Here is a 19,117-nt window from a genome sequence, read left to right on the forward strand (position 1 = left end):
TCATCCGAAATCTGATCTGAATCCGACTGAACCAAGCTCAATCTAATCCAATCCGAGGTCGAACTCAGATCGATGATTCTGATCGGGAGTGCACATCTTTAGCCTAATCGATAGTTCTTTTCTCCGTCTTGCCCGGAAGCAATGAAATGAGAACATTAACAACAGCAACAAGATTTGATTCAGTTTTTGTTTGTTTATCGAAACAGCTGACAACAAAAACAGTAACAACAACAGTGCTAAATTCATGTCCAAAGTAAGGAATGTGCGTGGCTTGTGAAGAGACTATCCTGCAGACATGTATAGTGAGATTCTACGTTCCTACCTCCATGCTCAGGTAAGATGTATTATGTGAGAATTAAGAAATGGACGACATCTTTGTCCGAATATTGACAGCAGAATATCGTCTATATAGCCGAAGCGCAGGAATCCACCTTATTCCAGTCAGGATGCATTCCGTGATTTCTTCGAGCCCTCATTGCACAGTTAAAACAATAAAACGCGTCGATATTTTCGTGCGCGCTTGACAAATGCGCGCTCGCTAAGCGTGTGCCGTGCTGACAAACTTGAGGCAGGAAATCCTGAACAAAGGCACCCAAAGATCGAAGATATTTGACAGTGTCTCCACTTCCTTCACGACAATAAATGAAAGGGATTGGCCACCCCAGCGCTCTGTCAGTGCTCGGTAAGAATCTCCTCTAATACATTCTCATGAATAAAATCTGAAATAAATAAACCGGCACCAGCAGAACAAAAAAACAACAACAACAACAACAAAAAAAAACAAAAAAAAAAACAATTACAATTTGTTCCTTTCAACAGGAATACGACCATAGAACTCCTTTAAAACGTGTGGCTTTCCTCCACCCTTACGTCTTATCCCTTGGCGAACACGCGGGATTGCACCTCCACCCGAACCCCGAAGCTACCCACCAACTCGTCGTAAAGTCTAGCTGTTCGCTACTCTCTCGGCAGGGCACCTTTAAAGCCCAAATACTTTCTCAAAATCCCCTATTTCAAATCGCGTCCATGGAAAAATAATTTGCGCTGTCCGGTCCACATGAAAGGCCCCACAGGCCCAAGGGGTCTGCCTGGATCTTTTGGTCGTGCCGCGCAAGCCGCCCCAAGGCCCTCTAGATCAAGGTCTATGATTGGGTGACGTGCAGCTGGTATCCAGGGACTGTAATCTTATCCAAGGTCGGATTGGTTGACCTGTTATTCATTCATTGGTTTGCAGACGATCATTGAAGATATCCTGTTTATTACATGCGCGGTCGCATGGTATGTCGAGACCCGTAAACAGCTGTTTTCTCTCCAATGTTTCTTAGACGTTTGATCCAGAAGTTGTAATAAAAAGCACAGGAGACACCGAGTTTTGGCAACCCTGACTCCTGATTCAGAAGCAAGAACAGAAATACCTCTACTCTAGCGCTATAGCAAACTGCAAAGAAACAGTCGGTCGCTGACCTACGGTCAACAGTTTCATGTTGTATTTGTATTCTGCTGCAGCCGAATTGCACCACTGACTGCTTGCTCGAGAAAGGAATATGCAAGACACGGGTGCCTACTTACTTTGAAGTTATACACATACAGTATCCATTAGGTTATTTTTACCATGGCGAGTCTGGCTTTATTTCTTCGTGGTACTGTATAAACATTCAAACCACAACTTGAACTTGCGTCTGATTCTTGCTCCTCGCTTCCTTTGGAAAGACGACTGTAGCTGCAATGAATTCCCTGTCGCAGAGCTACAGCAGAATGGAGCATTACTATAACTCTTCAGGGCAAGCTCCAGTCTATACAACCCTGCTAGACACTCCTCCGGGAGGCGCTTCCAACCGCTCGTACATGGTCAGCGCATCAGCGCTTGGACGACTCAATGGGATGATGGCGTGTCTATCCGGGGATAAGGCAAGCGTCAATGAGGCGCCGAGTTCGGCCGGTGCTTCCCCCTCCTCCAACCCAGGCTGTGGTGACGACGATGCCGATAGTACATGTTTGTCCCGTCTGGACTGCCAGCACTTTCTACAGAGGCCGTCTGGATTTGCAGTGGCCCAGCACACGATTGACGGTATTCTGGGAAAAGGGACGAGACAAGAGACATATCTTCGGACAAAACCCGGAACACAAAGGGTGCCACAGCGCTGTCAAGATATGCTAGATCTGCCTGAGAAAAGTCCAGGGTCTAATGGGTCCATCAAAGGTAAACGAAAAAAAATTTGAAAACTTAAATGGGGAGATGAAAAGACAAATCACTTATATTTTACTGGGGTCACATTGTTAACTCTTTCATGTATTGCCTTTGCATCATCCCCCGGATAAGAAGACAACAAACGATCTGACATTGGCACAAATTTGTTGTGTTTGAGGCCGTTGCTTCTGGGCAACACATTTCACAATCATGGTTGGGGTTGTATTTCCATGCTGATTTTCCAGCAACATCTGTTTTGAAAATATATGGAGGATGTTGTAAAGTACTAAATAAAATAGTAGTGGTCATGAATTTTTTTGGCAAGGGAGTTAGGTGAAAGATGTGCTTTGTTTACGTTATCAAATATCTACAGACTGGCATGACTGGCGCTAGAAAGACCTGGTAAAACTTGAAATTGTACATTTTATACCTTGGAGAACCACCCATAGGCCTAACAATTATTGTCAGTCACGTGACATTGTCAATTAACAGGCAAATCCACAGGAAACCGTAAGTGTGGTGTTTATCGTGTTTATATTAATTTGAACACATCAGTGGAGATCGCGTGTGTAAAATTGTATACAGCGTGCAGAACAGGCAGATAAGTTACCGCGCCACTTGTACTTGTCGCGCTGTAATTGTGAAGTCATCTCTCAACTCTTTGCTGGAACAACGTATTCCGTGCATATGGCGGCTCTTTACTAGAACAGTACACGTTCGCTTTCTGTTCATAGTATGTTTTACTTGTGCCTGTGAGAATTTCTTTGTTTCTAGAAGGAGCAAGGGTGGTGTGTTTGTTCATTAAAAACTTAAATTGGCCATTGTGATGGCATTGGAAGAATTTTACCTACTCGTAATGTTATCAACACTCTTTCTGTGATTTCTACGATAGTTTTGTCTGTAAATGGAGCCCTTTCTCCCATGGCTTTCGGGGGCGGTCGATTTTTGAAGCTTGCTCAGAAGGTTTGACAAGAATGTATCACTGCTTGGGGGGGGGGAGTCGGGGAAAGACTTTTTGTCGAGTGTATATCCAGTTATTTCCGGTAAAATGAAGCCATGGTAAAAGCAACGATTCCTCAGATGTTAAGGCTTTGCAAAGTGAGCCCGCAGACTGTCAGCTCACCAGGCTGAGTAAACAGGTGGAGACAACTTCAGACAAGACAATGAAGACAGGCTGCGTTATAATGGAGGCGTCGGAAATCACTAGTTAAATATTCAAAGAAACCCGCGGAATCAAACTGGGGCAGCCAATGCAATCCATGTGTCAGCTTGGGTGGGACTCGAACTCGGGTCACGACGGTGGAAGGTCAAGGAAAAACACTGCTATGCCAACTAAACCTGACTCACCCCATAAATGTACATATTGGCAGTTTTTCGGGCGGATACGCGCACACGGGTGGCAATAATTGTGTTTCTTATAATTATACGTAAACATTGATACTATATGTAATTTGAATGCCCTTTCCAACTACTAATATTCTTCATAAAAAGTGTCCCGTTATTATTATCATACCATACACTGAGATAATGAATCAACCAGCCGTGAATTTCAGCGATGACTTTCGCCATCATTGGATCATATTATTATTGTTCGCGAAGGCTCTTGTTATAGACGGCAGTAATGCCTTTTCAAGATGTCGTTCCTTCTAATTGAATAGCACTCATCTACGTTCGTCGCCAGTGAAATTTAGTAATCTTACTCCATGCCAACTCCAAGCTGTACATACGGACATACAACTTGCGCCGAGTTCTTCCCCCTTAACACCATATGCACGGGGAACTCTCTGCCATAACCCAGCCTCGCTGTCTCATGTCATTATACTGTTCGGTGCAAAGTGACAGAAGGAAAAAAATAACATTTTTTTCTTCACAGTATTAGCACTTGACATCTGGCAAACGCATGGTTCGCTGTTACCAAAGGTTGGCCTATTAATAGTCAAAACAGCCTAAAATGTAGATCCTCATGGCAAAAGGGAAAGAACCTGTATTGGTATAGTCGTCAAAGTGTGGGTTGCTTGTTGACTTCTTGTCATTTGTTGATTAGATAGGGGACATGTGATGGAAACCTGGAGGGAAAATGCGTGACTGCAACAGCTTCCTGCTGGGTGTTTTGAATCAGATGGGGTATGGTAGATATGGTAAAAAGACGATGTTTTCTTCTTGTCCGCTTAACTGTTTGTCTTTTGTTTTTGAGAATCAGTGGTCACCCCAGGTGTGCTAACTTTACAGGTACTCATGTTGGCACTGTCTCTAAGGCAGCCAGACTGGCGGTTTGTGTACCTTCAGAAATAGACAACATGAGCCAGTCGCAAGCAAATGCACTACACTGTCTAACTCGATTTGAAGAAAATAGACTTCACCACGCCGCCTTGTACAACCCGCTCATGACATGGAACAGAATTGCAGTTGCTCAGTGAGGCGGAATTCCTGCCGAAAGTTTGCTTCAATTCCTTGAAATCCTCACGTTTCGACGACATACCACAATGAGATATGAACGGGAAATTGCATACCTGATTTTCTTTTTTTCTCTCTCTCGAGCGTTCTTATTAGCGAAGCACACGTTTAGAGTAGGGACAGTGTTCAAAGAACTTAGTTGGGAAAAGCTGTATCTGTATTGCTGTTTGTCACAGACTAGAAATGCTTAAGCAACGCAGTAAAGTCTCTCGAAGAAACATAGGGCCACAATGCATTTTGTGCAAACTTTCGCATGTACTTACACGTTAACAATGGCGTTACCTTTCGGAAATCAAATGCTGCCGGTCTCGTTGAAACTGTCGCATCCACACCGTTGAAAACTTCTCAAGCTCAACTGCACTTTTCAACCTGAGACGCTCCGCGGAGAGTCAGGAGTCTCTATTTCCGGAAGCACTGGATTAAGTTTCCAGGTTTCTCGTATGCTCCTGTGATGGGAATTGTCGAAGAAGGCTTTGGCAATTTTCAGCGATTGGCACGTCACACTGTAAGCGGAGAGATTTCCTGACACAAAACTAAAAAGAATGAGAGAAATGTGGTGAGTTTTCACAAAGTTTGTATCGTGATAATCTTCATGAGGTTGGATTATTTCCTTCCCTCAAAAGTTGTATCATTCTTCTGCCAGGCAGGTAAATGCGGAAGAGCTATCCCACGAGTGGAGACAATACGGTATCAAACGGAATCAAACGAGTTATGTGCTCATGGTTTTTACTAACTTGTCAAGCGTGCTGTATGAAAATTCAGATTCATTTGTGAGCAATTGTGATGCATTCTGATCAACTGAATTAGTCTTGTGAAAAATAGTCTTGTTGAAAAAAAGTGAACTTAATTAGTTCACTTTGAAATAAAACATTATTTGTAACAGATTGCCAACTGCAAAAGGCAGATTCACACTTGGCACGAAAGCGAACGCAAACGCAAGTGTATTTGTGACGTGTGAGGTCAAATACATGAATTGGCGCTGTTAATTCGCAAAGTTGAATGCGCTTCAACTCGGGCAAAATTTGCTGCTAATCTCTTGTGACGTCAATTCACATCGGTCTCATATTCGCCTGTAGTGTGAACCAACCTTTAACGCAACAAATCACAGCCTCACAGGGCAAGTTCTATATCGAATCAAACTAAAAATTGCAGTATTACGTTAGTCACCCGACGACTGCCGCTCATGTCAGCCGAAAAAAAATGGGAGTCGTTACTTTAGTTTCCCTAAACATACGCTGCTGTATGGTTTAATCCCAAACAGTTTTCCAGTCGTCAAACGTCTTGAATCGCAACTACGAGGTTTTGTCACGAGTCGGTAGGTTTGAAATTACGAAGTCTCTCTTTGATGTCGTGCCGGTCTATAACTATCGCATCTGTCACCACGATAGAGAGTCTGGGTTTCTTTATTCTTTCACGTGACAACAGTCTAATGATTGTAAGATTGGACTGACAATAGGGGGCGCTGCCATCTCTACCCCCCCAATTATCATGGGTAACCATTATGTTTCCTTTTCTTCCTTTTTTGTCCTGAAGTCGATTGGCATTGAGCTTTAAAATTTAACGACTCACTCTGCCTGCATTGGTTAGGGTTCCTCTCCCCGTATGTTTTTTAGTGCACGCAATATACGTACATGTACGTTGCCTATATGTATACTTTATTAATAACAGCCCCATATGGATGTCATTATTTTGTTCACAAAACAGGCGTCAATCTAGTTCCCTGCCTTATCAATATAATATACGGCCGGTAGCCACCATCTACAAATATTATGCCGTTTATGTCCAGAATGTCCCCTGTATTTTTGGATGCAGCGAACAACCGTCTGTTATTCTGCAAGAGTCAGTTCATGTCATTGTCAGTACAAAGTGATTATCAATATGCAAAACGATGCCAAGGAAATGTAGGAAACTTCACAAGGATTTGGATGCTTGTGGGGAAGTCTACAAACAGAAGTGAATAATACAGTGTTCTCGAATATCCACGATAGGTCGGTTGACGAGTCGGTCGCCTTTTTCTATTTCAACATCGCGCGTCCGCATCGTTGTTCAACGATTTTCGTTGCGCGATAAACAGTTCGCCAAAACACGCGTGGAAAATCATAGCAGGTTTCCTATGAAGTCTAAGAAAAGTTCTTTTTTGAAGTGAACGTAAATTTTTTGATAGTTTCCAAGGCGTGTAATCTGATTTTTTTCCACTATTGGGCAAACAAAATGGTGTCCACCTGTTTTATTGCCACCAATAAGTTGTGCACAATGTCGTTTCGGTCCAGCCTCAGTACATTCAGTCAGCTGTGGTTGTTTTCTAGTTTCAGTAAAAAAGGCTTATTGGATTGTCATTCAGCTCTGGAGTAAGACTGAGTACACGAGAGAGTGTATATTTTAAGGGAATAACGTTCGCAATTGTGATTTTTACTTGTGTGTGAGCACGTGTTAATTTTTTTTATTTATCGTTAGAATAAAAAAGTGAAAATAAAACTGGATCGAAATAGATTTAGAAATATTTCTTCTGGCTGTTACATCCATTGATATACCTCATCAGATGTTGGTGGAGTCATCTGCTCTAACTCTTATTACCTCATCCTCAAATAATCCTTTCGTTGTTTTCAAAGGTTTTCCTCAGTCATGGAAGTATGAAAACTTGCCTTGAATTTTAAATACATTAATTCGACCATTTGTGTCACGTACCATATTGCCACAATCCGAAGAGCCGGTTACCAGCTGCTTTGCATCCTGGGAAGTTTAGACCTTTGATGCTCGACTCATCGTCCCATAGTGCAAAAGGTACAGAAGGCGACCTTCAAGCTTAAATACAATGTCGTGATAAGAAAGTTGGACATTTTGCCATCTGCTTGGGAGAAGGGATGATCTAAACAGTTGCAAATACACACTACAATGGATAAGTTAATTTTCTTTGAGGTTGCCAAAGATCAGATTGCTTGCTGTTATGTGTTTAAAGGAAAATGTAATTTAAATGTCATGTTTAGTAATATTATTACCCTGAAAATCGTTTCTGAAAAGAAGAAGAGCCGATCTTCTAAATTTTAGGGGGGGATGTCTGTTTTCAATTTTCAAACGAAAATTGGCATTTCAAGTTTTCGTTTTAAGTTAATTTTTATACACAAGAAGAGGAAAAGTTGGGGAAGATTAGGCTTTGCTAGAAAATAAGGGAGCTTACGTAATCTCAAAGAGCATCGTTCACTAAAAAATATGTAATCTGAAAATGCTCTGTTGAGTAAGATATGTAATCCCAATAATCATTGTTCAGGAAAATATGTAATCTCAAAAAGGATTGTTCAGTAAAAAATGTAATCTCAACAAGCTTTGTTCAGTAAAATATGTCAAAGTCACGTGTCTAATTGGGCTTATATTTGGTCTTATATTTAACGCCTTGTCTTCGACCCTTACCTATATGCCAGAATATTTACAATAGGGTGGTTCAGAAGAGAGGCTGCGCTGGCAAGCTTCCAACAGCTGAATGTTTTCTTAATCTATTACTCAGCAAACTTTATTATACAGTGACGCTTCGAAAGAGATTTTATTGTGATTTTATTGTTCTGCACCTCATCCAAAATCTCGTCAGGTTCTACTTCACAAAGCCTGTGTCCGCGGTTCCAGATTTACGGACATGTGCGTTTTACACGGAAAAAAATGGAGCTGAGCAGTCATGCAGTACACAGTCGGAAAAATGTCACGATTGCAGACACTTCATCCCCTTCGTGACCAATATTTCCCTTGCACCAAAATCTCACGCTCAACTGCAGTTTAGATCTGAACTCCCATCCTTTTCGTTGCAAGTGAGTGATAAAGTGCACTGTACTATTTTCCTACTTTTTCTGGTCCAACAGGCCGGGCCCCCCGCCAACTCTTATAGCGTGTAGCCAAGATATTACAGGCCGTCCTCTCATAACATTCCACGGGGCCGGTTGTTGTTGTTTGCCCGCTGCTGGATCTGGTGACGGAGCGGGCACCACCAAGGGAGACAAAAATTCAAGAATTTCTTTTTGTCGTCGTTGTTGGGAGCCTTGTTTTTCAAAATATTTTGAAGAAATTGTAGGTTTAGGATGGACTCCTTTGAAAGTGCGTGACATTTGTCAAGGTTTTATTGTGCAGTGGGGCGATTTTAGTGGAAAAAATGAGCTGGGCTGATGAACATCAAATGTGCCACAAAAATCGGTGTAAGTAGTGGATGTATTGAGATAACAATGTGACAAAGATGTCACCATGTCCATTAAGTTCGAATGTTTCAAGTAAAGTAAAACTGGAATAAAAATAAATGTATCAGACGTTCTTTGCAAAACTTTGACCTTTTCAGAGGATGTTGTCAATGTCATTTTTAGGTTTATTTCGGCTAGTATTCCCGTGTGTTGTTTCCACACTCCACGTTCAGAGGCGGTGCTTACAATTGTCGATGTGGCACTGCACTGTTATATGACAACCGAATAAACTGAGTTCATTACGAAGTTTGTTCACTCATTCAATGCTCACAAGTTGTTTTCAATTAGCGGTTGGATTGTCACTATGTGGGAGCGACTCAGCATCATTATACAGCAGTCAGGGCCGCTTTCCGCTGGGCGTGTTGGGCCTGACAAGCCACCGGTCCAACGAGTTTTGACACGGGGTTGTCTCCCCGTCAATTCTCGCTGCTGCTCCTAATTAACACTGATCAGGCGCGCACCGGTAATCGATCGTGACTTCCTCGTGCTAGATCAGACTTGGTAATATTTTAGTATTTTACTGCAGGAGTTAGACAGGCAAAAGTAAGAGGGTTTTCTCCTTGCATCATGATTGGCAGGCGTGCAACAATACCTAGCCTTTGAGTTAGACCATGACGTGTCTTTATTTATCTCGTGGATATAATGTGAGATCCCAAAACGGCAAGTTCGAGCCTTTTCTTTTCGAACTTAATGTTAAAGCGAACTTATAACGGAGTCATATTGTCATTCCCTTTGTTATTTATGAACTAAATAAAAAAATTGACCGTCCACGTTTGCTTGAAGGCAAATCAGCATAAACGATAAAAATCGTTATGATTCAAAGGATAAAGCACTCCTTGAGTCTTGAGAGTAAAGAGGACCTTTCCCGCGCATCACAGCATTTGTGATGGTTCAAAAACTACCAGGTGTACCACAGTGGTTCTGCTCAGTATACACCTCCGAAGTAGAAACCAGTCGCCTGCTGTAAATGCTTGGAAATCACTTTGATCAATCTGAAGACAACTACGTTCTCTTTAAACCCCTGTGTTCGTGGCATGACATCTGTCGAGGTGTGGTGTGAGCCCTCTACAATGTGTGAACCATCTCATGCTGCTTTGAGTGAATTTACGCTAGGGACGTCTGTTTGAGATAATTATGTATCAGTCAAGATCTCTTTAATTGAAATGTGCTTCACACATGTTCCCAATTCTTGGTATGCCATCTTTGTTTTGTCTGCGTAGTGAAGGGACATTCCATGACTGTAGACCTTGAAATGATTGTACACTGTGGTTGGTTGGTTGTCCGATCACAGTTCTTCCTAATTAACACAGCGCGTAGGGTTAGGCTTACAATAATGACGCAAGGCGTGCATGCGCTTCTAGAAAGTGGACAGTAGGAAAAACAATACGGCATGATCTCATTGAGCCAATCAAAATACTGGATGACAACCATGACATGTCATGTGGTCGCTTCAGCCAATTAGAGCCCTCTGGAAACTGACACCTTCCGCGTAAATTAACAAGCACACATGGTCAGGGGATGGTTTCCGGTCCACGGTATCGCAACATCTCGACCTTGATAAACAATGTGCTAGTTGTTCTGACTGTTGTTCCGCGTGAGTTGCATATGCTGCCCGCTTCTCTTGGTCTTTCGTCCCCAGATGTTCGCACAGTGTCCACGTCTCTCATATTTGGACCCCAATTATAAATGTTAGGGAGCCTGTTTTCATTACTTTGGCGATAATAAGTTGCTCTCTGTGTGTGTTATGGATCATACCTTGGGTCGGTGGATTGACGTGGAAGTTGAGCCGCGTTGTTGTCATGGAGAAGACGGTCCGTGTTTTTCGTCCTCACAGGCCAGACACCTGCGCTTATACTGCATGGATTCAAGCCAGTACCTTGGGCTCCATCGCGGAGACTACTCCTGTTATCACCCGTTGACAACTTCACGTAAGACTGTGTAGTCATAATGTATTTTAATATGGTCATGTCTTGTAAATAGTCTGCTGAACGTCCAGCGTGCATTACATAACGAGCGTGGTTGCGATCGAGAGAAGAATCAATCTGTTCTCGACGTGTGCGCTTAACTTTGCTTCAGTAATACTAACGTGTAATCGTGATTGAAAGTTTTCTCAATTTAGTGTCCCCCAATCTAAGTTTGAATTTGCCAGGGAAGAGATTTCATCATGTTCATCTCAATGGGTGGATCATTAGGGACGGTTCAATGGCAGAAATGGAATCGCCTCGTCGGTCGATAATCATGATAGTTGTGGCCGTAGGACGTTGAAATGTCCTGAGTATTTCTTACCCGCCATGGCCGCTCGCTACTTCTTGAATGCCGGGTTTTGGTTATTGTCACTCAATGATCCTGCAAAACTTCATGATTTACATAGGACTTATTTAACCATAGTAATCTGTCACAATAAATCCAGCCGTGTTTGGAATGCAGCACGACACCTCTTGTATTCAATATCACAAATGGAGCCATGTTTTATGATTTAGCTCTCAGCAGGCTGGAATATACAACCTTAACATTGCACATAATACCAAATCGCGTAATCCAAGCCATATGCATTTTGGCTGCTGTCTTGCCAGTCACGACGAATTAAAACGCTTGTATACAGACTACCTCTGGGTCATTTCGTAAGTAAGGATTTTGTACGTGCCCACTGACATTTCTTCATTCACGGATGGAGGCTTGCCGATGTCATATTTGGGCCCACCCCGGTGGAGTATTCAATTATAGGAATCTGCGGGGTACCTCATCGCGAGCGGCTGGTGGCTGTGGTCGCATGCCGCGCGCTTAGCGATGTTAGCCCACGACCGCGTGCGGCGACGCACGCTGCGTGCTGACTCGTCTCATTCGGGCTGGCAGGGCAACGTGATGCTGTATGGTCCCCCTTTGAGGTAAAGCAAGAGTCATATCCCTGGCGTTCCTGGTGCATTCAACAGCTAATAATAACAAACACCGCCAAGCTGAACGGGGTTAACGTTCAAGACGGGGTAGGGGAGAGATATTTCGAGCGTGAGAATTGAGCAGGTTTTTCTTTTCTCAAAAGAAAAAGCAAACAACAACAAAAACATAAACGTTATGCATGTGTGTGATTTCATACGTAATCTTATCAGCGATCAGAGAGAAAACAAGTCAGCATGGATTCCGCTTGCAAAAGTTAAAAAAATAACCGTCAGAGATCAAGCACTGTTTATCAAGCACTGTTTATCTCGTCATATGCCATGGCCAAAGTTTGTTATTAACCGCTAAATAACGACCCCGAATTTGCTACGTCCTGATACATGTACACTGATGTTCGTACGATATTCCGACCTGCCCATTAGGCAATGGCCTAACTGTGTCAGGCGAAGAGAACTACGACATTCATTTTCGCTTCTTCCCCCAGGTATGTACCTGCCAAAATCGTATCAACAAGAATTAAAGTTAATGATGCACACGTGGCAAGCGACAGCCGATCCTAATTTAATTTAGTGATTTCACGAGCCATGCAAAGCACAGTGTTTGCAAATGAAAACCGGGCATGGCTTTTTTTTAGCACGGAGTAATTTTTTGCCTCTGTGTCCGCACTTAGGCTGGGGCATGGCTGAAGCAGCGAGTCTGCCGTAGTTGAACATGCATTTTCAGGTTGTCATAAAATCTCAATTGTAGATTGTATTCCCATTATTATGGAAGAAAAGCCTGTAAATTGTTTACAGTGGAAACAAGCGTTTTGTCCAACGATGTGATGGGTTAAGCAAATCGTTTATTTGGCCCGTTGGCAACACTGTTCTTTCGTGCGATACGGCACATTGTATAACCATGATATAACGAACATTGATGTCTGAGAATTTTAGAAAATGTCGATGAAATGAGTACCTTAGTTTAATTGCAGTCAACAAACCAGATATCTTTTGCTGTGGACCAATCTGGGTACAGGATCAGTGCCAGACCACAGTAATGTATGGAACGCCAAAGAGCAAAAACTTGGAGGCAAAACATCGATCGTTCTTCGATATCGATAGATCGTTCCCCTCGTTCCCTTACATCACAAGTGTGATGACGAAAGACTGATGACGAAAGACTGACGAAGTTACAGCAATGCCAACGTTACACAACCCCTTCCAATACTAAATTAAGCACGTGTTCTCTGTAACCATAGCCCACCAGCACTCAAGGCCGCCTGTGTTCATTAGCCGTCAGTCTGGTCTGAGCCAATTGGGTTGTCAGGTGGGTGTTTATATCTAAGTTTCTTTGTCGCAAAACCACTAAGAATTTTTTTATTTTCCCCTGGATGGGATGCTAGTTCGTTATGGGTCGCTCCCTCAAACTAGCCACTGTGGGCACCCATGCTTACTCCTAATGACTCGAATTTTATTTTCCCCACTAATAATATTCCGGCGGAACGATTGTGTCAGATGCTATTAAAAAAGTCAACCCTCTTGAAGCTGCCAAAGGCAAGTATTCTTTGTTATTTCTGAAAATTGCGTGACACCCTCCAAAAAGGAAATTATATCATCTAAGGCTACAACGTAACAGTGTAATTTCCTTGGTTAAGGATTATGCTTCACATGTATCACAATACAATTGAGCCTAGTTAATTTTAATCGTAACGTTTATAGGCTGCCAAATAATTTTTCAGGTTTTACTTCTTTTTTTTTTTCATTTGCAATAATACCAGTTTAATCCTCACTTGCTCACCCATCGGTCAAACGATGATGCCCAGAGCTTGTAGTCCAAATGCTACGAAAATCTACGAAGTCTTCTCTAAACGTCCGGGGCGAAAGTCTTTTAGGATCGATGAGACGGAGGGGATTGTAATACGCTCTCTTTGTTGCGCTTAACAATATGCACATTTTTTTTGGTTATTTTCGACACCGTCGTTGTTAGCTTGGAGTCTCAAGGGATCAGGAATGAAAATAGTAAACTGTGCATAATACAATGTACTGGACTTACTGTGACTCATCCACGCTTCCATTGAGATCGTGGGAGGCAATTGAAACAAGTTGACAAATATGAAATGAGATTGAGATCTTTTAAATTCAGAAGGAAATAATGTGTTTGGAAGTGCATAGCCAGGTATCTAGGTCAAATGAATGACAAAATAGTTCCGCCGGTTCTACCGGGTGTTATTAGTGTGGAAAATAAAATTCGGGCCGTTAGGAGTAAAAATGGGTGCCCAATGGTTAGAGAGCAACCCATAACGAACTAGCATTCCATCCAGGGGGAAATCGAAATGATATTTTTGTGTAGGGTCTACCAGACTGACGGGTAATGAACACGGGTGGCCTTGAGTGTTGGGGGGCTATGGTTACAGCCTGGAGAACACGACTTGCTTTATTTGGTACTGGAAGGGGTTGCGTAACGTTAGCGTCGATGTAGCTTCATCGGTCTTTCTTCATCGCACTTATGTCGTAACTCTTCTTCCATCGCTCTTTTTTCATCGATCAAAAGAGATAGATGTAGGGGAACGATCGATCGATGTCGAAGAACGCTTGACGTGTTGCCTCCTCGTTTTTGCCTCTTTGGCGTTCCATAGTAATGTCCTTCCCGAACCGTCTAGTTTGTATATTTACGTTGCTGCCATTTGGGCGAGTCTCGCAATTATTACTGTTCCCGAGCTCAAAAATTATATCAAATTAGACTTCTCCTCTGTGCTAGTGTTCGATCATGGCTTGATTGTCTTAATGAATAATTGTGCCGCTGCTGGGACTGAAAGCTGAACTAAAACCTACATGTACGCCAGGTCCGTTTTATAGCTCCATGGCCAGATTGACCACACCGTTTACACAAACTGTAACGTCTTCTCATTGTCTCTTCTCTACAGGTTTCTTCAGGCTTTCGAGCTGCACTGCCTGCAGTGCCTAGGATACTTTTGTGGAATCCTTAGTTTCATTGCAAGAAAGACTTACATAAATTAAAAAAAAAAAAAATTTCCTCATTCTTGTGTTCAATTCCCTGTGTGTCGAAAGCTTTGATTACATTACCTGGGGATGTCTGCCCGATTCCTTGCGAGGCTTTGCATTTCCCCTTTAAAGCATCCTGATTTATTCTCTTATCTAGCACTTTTTTGGTGCCCGAGTCACAGTCGTAATTGTTTCAGCGACAATGCCCCTTAGCTCCCACCTGTCACTGCCTTCCCAGACAGGCCGGAGCCAGGCGGCGTTCTCACCCACTGCGGGAAGTTTGTGTAGTGGCAGGAGATTTATCTAATCGCCCATGTCTTTGCAGAGATGCACGTGCTGAGTTGCCCAAGGACATCAGTGTTCTTCCTAGTGCGGTCGTGTTAATGTTTTGCCTCACCGTCAGCTAGCCGCAGCGCAAGGTCGGCGCAGCTGGCCTGGGCGGGCAGTTAGCGTGCTGGACGCATTCTTAAGTTTCTCTTATCCCCTAGAAAAAGAATTTCTCCTTCATTTTTGTCTCTGATATCCCATCCACTACATCGCAGTTTGCTTATTGCCACCTTGATCTATGTGACTGACTGACTGACTCAGTACATTCCAAAAGCTGCGCTGTAAGTTGTACTCAGTCACTTGTCCAATTATGGTCCGATTTGGCTGTGTCCCTCATTGAGTGCTACTGAATTTCAACATTTTGGTTGTTAAAAAGTTAAAAACATTCACCGCAATCTGCTTTAATTTTTTTGAACCACGAAAAAGTGGGGGGATGGTTCCATAGCCCACCCCCGGGATTTACGCTCATGGCATAGAGTTAGCTAGTATGTTGGACGTTATTATCACTTAACATGCGGTGGATGCAGTGTGCACATGTAATCTTCAGTTCGGATCAATGAGTCCGTGTTCTGAGGAAAGTCATGAAACACAGTTTTAAAACAGGAATTGCCTTTTACGCGTTACCATTGCAGTATTAGCGTAGTGCTTATTGACCTGAGTTTGGAAACGACCACACTGACTTAGTCATATCAAATCACTATATCGCAGAAGTGTGGTTTTGAGGCTCTAAACGTTTTGTGTAAAAATTGAAATCAGCATGTTTGTAATAAATTATCGTCACATCGAAAGTTACCTGCGAAGTAAGCGAACAATTAATGTCCAATTCCCAGTCAGAATGACTCCCAACTCGTCCAGAGAATTCCACCATATCCACACATCTGATCTCCGTAGTGCAGTTTTATAAAACACCACGTCCTATGCACTTAATACACGTGTGTGCGGTAGTCCGCCCGTTTTTCCTTCCATTTTGACGGGTTTAATTGTATTCTGCCACGCAGAAGTCAATACAATCCAAACAATGACAAGCAAAGCTGTGCTATATGTGCAACGATAGTTTACGCTACATACCTTCAGATTTGTATTTAATGTTTATCCACGGGAATGAAATGCAATGAAATAACTTTTTGACTCGTTATAATTTTCAATGTTTAATTTGCTGGCCCCATTAGGCCTAAATGTTAACGAGTAGGATGAGAAGCTGCTGTAATGATGCCATTTGAATTAGTCTATTTATTTGTTTATTTATTTATTTTGCCTTTTTGTTTTGTTTCATTTTTCGTTTACTGCAGTTGCTCTGCCAGAATTCGTCTATTTACTCGATCGAATTGTGAAATTCAAACGATCGCAAGTTGTATATCACATGTATTAGAATTGACTCAGTCACATGTCCACTTTACTTAATCCTAAAGCAATGTGTATATAGGCCTACACAATTACAGTCTTATAATACAGTTGAACATCTGTTTGGATAGCTCACCGAAACATGAATGAAGTAGGTTGTCTTCAACGTCATGCTCCATGAATCAATAATGTGATTTTTCACGTGGAAAGTATTTACATACAGCGTCAATTACCGCTATCATAAATGTGCTTAATAATCCAAAAGCCTGTCTGCGAGCATATGAATTTCATGTCTGCCCCAGTTCTTAAATGCAGTCATTAAAGTGGTGGGTTCTAACTGTCTAACGAATCTGCTGGTTGGGTCAAGTTCCCATGGCATGTTTGGTGTGATTATAGAACACATGGCCCAATCTGCCACTTTGCGGACTTGGTATTCATTTCTTCTGTTTCTATAGCTACATTAAAGAGGGCGCTCTTCAATCAACTGATAGCGAGGTGCTGTGAATTTTTTTTTATAAATTAGGTTAGGCTTGCGTTTGCACCATGTAGAGGAACTCTTTTATGAGTGTGTGGTTCTGAGAAGAACTGATGGTGAACACTCGACGTTCCGCACAGTATGCTCTGTTCGTCATCAGGAAGGTGAAAGCGGGAGGGTGACTCCTGAAGACAAGCATGCAGCGGATTTAACGGAAGCAAGAGCACCCGTGATTGATTTTTAATTTTCTTAATATTTTTTTTCGTGTCGGTTATCAATTTCATTTGCGTGCACGTAAGTAGTCTTACAAAGGAAAGTGCATGTGTATTATTTCCTCCGTTTTTTCTTCTGTCCAGAATCCGTTTCGCCAAACAGTAGCGATTATGAGCGGCGAGCGGACTACCGAGCCGACATCGAGCGAATGACCCCCACAGCACCGATGCAGCGCAGCCCCGGTCTTCTCACAACAGCAGCCAAACCGAAACTCATCAAGTCCGAGAAAATGCCTCCTGCGGCAGCGGGAGCCGACAAGGACACCTTCGCCAAGTCAGAGAAAGGACAAATCGAGAATGTTAAGGATAACCATGGCAATGACTCCGACTCAGGCTCGTCCAACAAGTTGGGTACGTATTAACAGTTTGCTTCTGATGCATCATGTTAAAGGTGTAATGCATTATTCGTTTTGATTTCATTCTACAAGACTGGCTAATTCCGCTGAACAGTTTCATGGTCGAAAAACTTGAATTGACCGCTTTGAGAACAACTGAGGAAAACGTAGTGCGTTTTCAACGGTCAAATCGAATATCTTGTACAAAACCTAAGGACTACAAGGCGCTCTGAGTGAGCGAACGACACACACGTTGGTCAATCTGCAGTTAAATACTTAACGGGTTGCTTAGGCCAAGAGTTATCAGTAAATTTACCTTAGAGTATTGTGCCTCTCCAACATAAAATGTAGCGTTGTCCTTCAGGAAAAAAAAATCCTCATCGAGCATTACTGCAGTCGGCTCGTCAAGGTGTTCACTTTAAGGCATACGCGTCCACACTTTCACATCAGTTAACACAACGTCAGTGCAAGTCTAAAACCCATACTTAGTTTTACTGTATGGTTATTAAGATAGAGGAAACTATAGCTGGAAACACGGGTTTTACTTCTGGAAATCGTACAGTTTTTGGTGACGAAAATAAGCCTCGCAGTGCAACCGTGTTGGTCAAAAGTGCATAACGAATAGTTTGGGCCAATGCATGTCATGCTTTGGGGCTAACAACGAGATGTATGTTTACTTTGTAGATTCAGAGCCCAGGAGTCCAACATTCATTCATTGTAGACTGCTTGGTCTCCGTTCTAATGCAACAAAAATGAACAGCATCCTGTCCGAACTTAAGTTTAGACAGGATGTCGCTGTGTTCTATTTACACAAATATGAATCCCCAAAGAAAAGAAATTTAAGGTTTGTCAAATTTAAAACATTCTGTAGTTTCTGGTGCACAAACTAATGTAAGAGTGAAGTTTTCTTCCCGGGATGACATCACAGTTTTGCTCATGAATACGGAAATACTCATTGGTATAAAACTAAAACGGTGGCAAAATTTCTTTACAGTGGTAAAACAAAATTGGAAATGAGCTTAACTGAGACATAAACGTGCAGTTTTTATTTAAAAAATTGCTTTGTAGAGACCCTTTCATTAGGCATATCATTCAAATTACCGGGCTTCTGTTTCTTCGCAGGATCAAACGGGGACGCAGAAGAGGACGGTGCCACCAAGAGGAAGAAGCGTCGCAACAGGACCACCTTCACCAGCTATCAGTTAGAAGAGATGGAGAAAGTCTTCCAGAAGACTCACTACCCAGACGTCTACTGCCGGGAACAGCTAGCACTCCGATGCGACTTGACAGAGGCAAGAGTCCAGGTAAACGACCTTTCATTTTTTTGCATGAAGCATATACAATTCTTCTCGAAATCTTTCTACAGTAGGCTCTCAGAATTCCCTGTATTTTAGTCTGGTCCCTGTTATTTAGCCCTCTCTTAGTGATCGGTTATTGTGTCGCAAACCAGTTAAATAATGTACAACGGACACTTTGGCTTGTCTGTGAATATGATTAGGTTTAGAATCAATGATACTTATCAATGTGGTCCTCACAAGCCATCGAACCAACGAGATCTGACTTTTGTTTCCCCATTACCGCACTATTAGCCAGTATGAGTCTCAAATGGAAACGCATTGTTGCCTTTATCAAATACGT

The 19,117-nt window shown here is 42.4% G+C and overlaps 1 protein-coding gene across 2 annotated transcripts in view; it reads left to right on the top strand.

The window, feature by feature from the left end:
• The first annotated feature begins 1,248 nt into the window (after positions 1-1,248).
• Positions 1,249-19,117, top strand: part of LOC110978045 (uncharacterized) — a 31,943-nt gene continuing 14,074 nt past the window's right edge. Inside the window, exons 1-3 of one of the 2 annotated variants that reach the window (XM_022232685.2) lie at positions 1,249-2,200; positions 17,229-17,495; positions 18,602-18,783. In XM_022232685.2, the coding sequence (XP_022088377.2) occupies positions 1,726-2,200; positions 17,229-17,495; positions 18,602-18,783 (924 nt within the window). In that variant the 5' untranslated portion in view covers positions 1,249-1,725. Of the gene's footprint in view, positions 2,201-10,419; positions 10,785-17,228; positions 17,496-18,601; positions 18,784-19,117 lie in introns of those variants that run through there. The other variant, XM_022232686.2, reaches the window with a different exon arrangement.

The sequence above is a fragment of the Acanthaster planci genome, linkage group LG20 (genome assembly GCF_054643075.1).
Source record: "Acanthaster planci isolate LZ-2023a linkage group LG20, COTS_SCS, whole genome shotgun sequence".
Classification (NCBI taxonomy): Eukaryota; Metazoa; Echinodermata; class Asteroidea; order Valvatida; family Acanthasteridae; genus Acanthaster; species Acanthaster planci.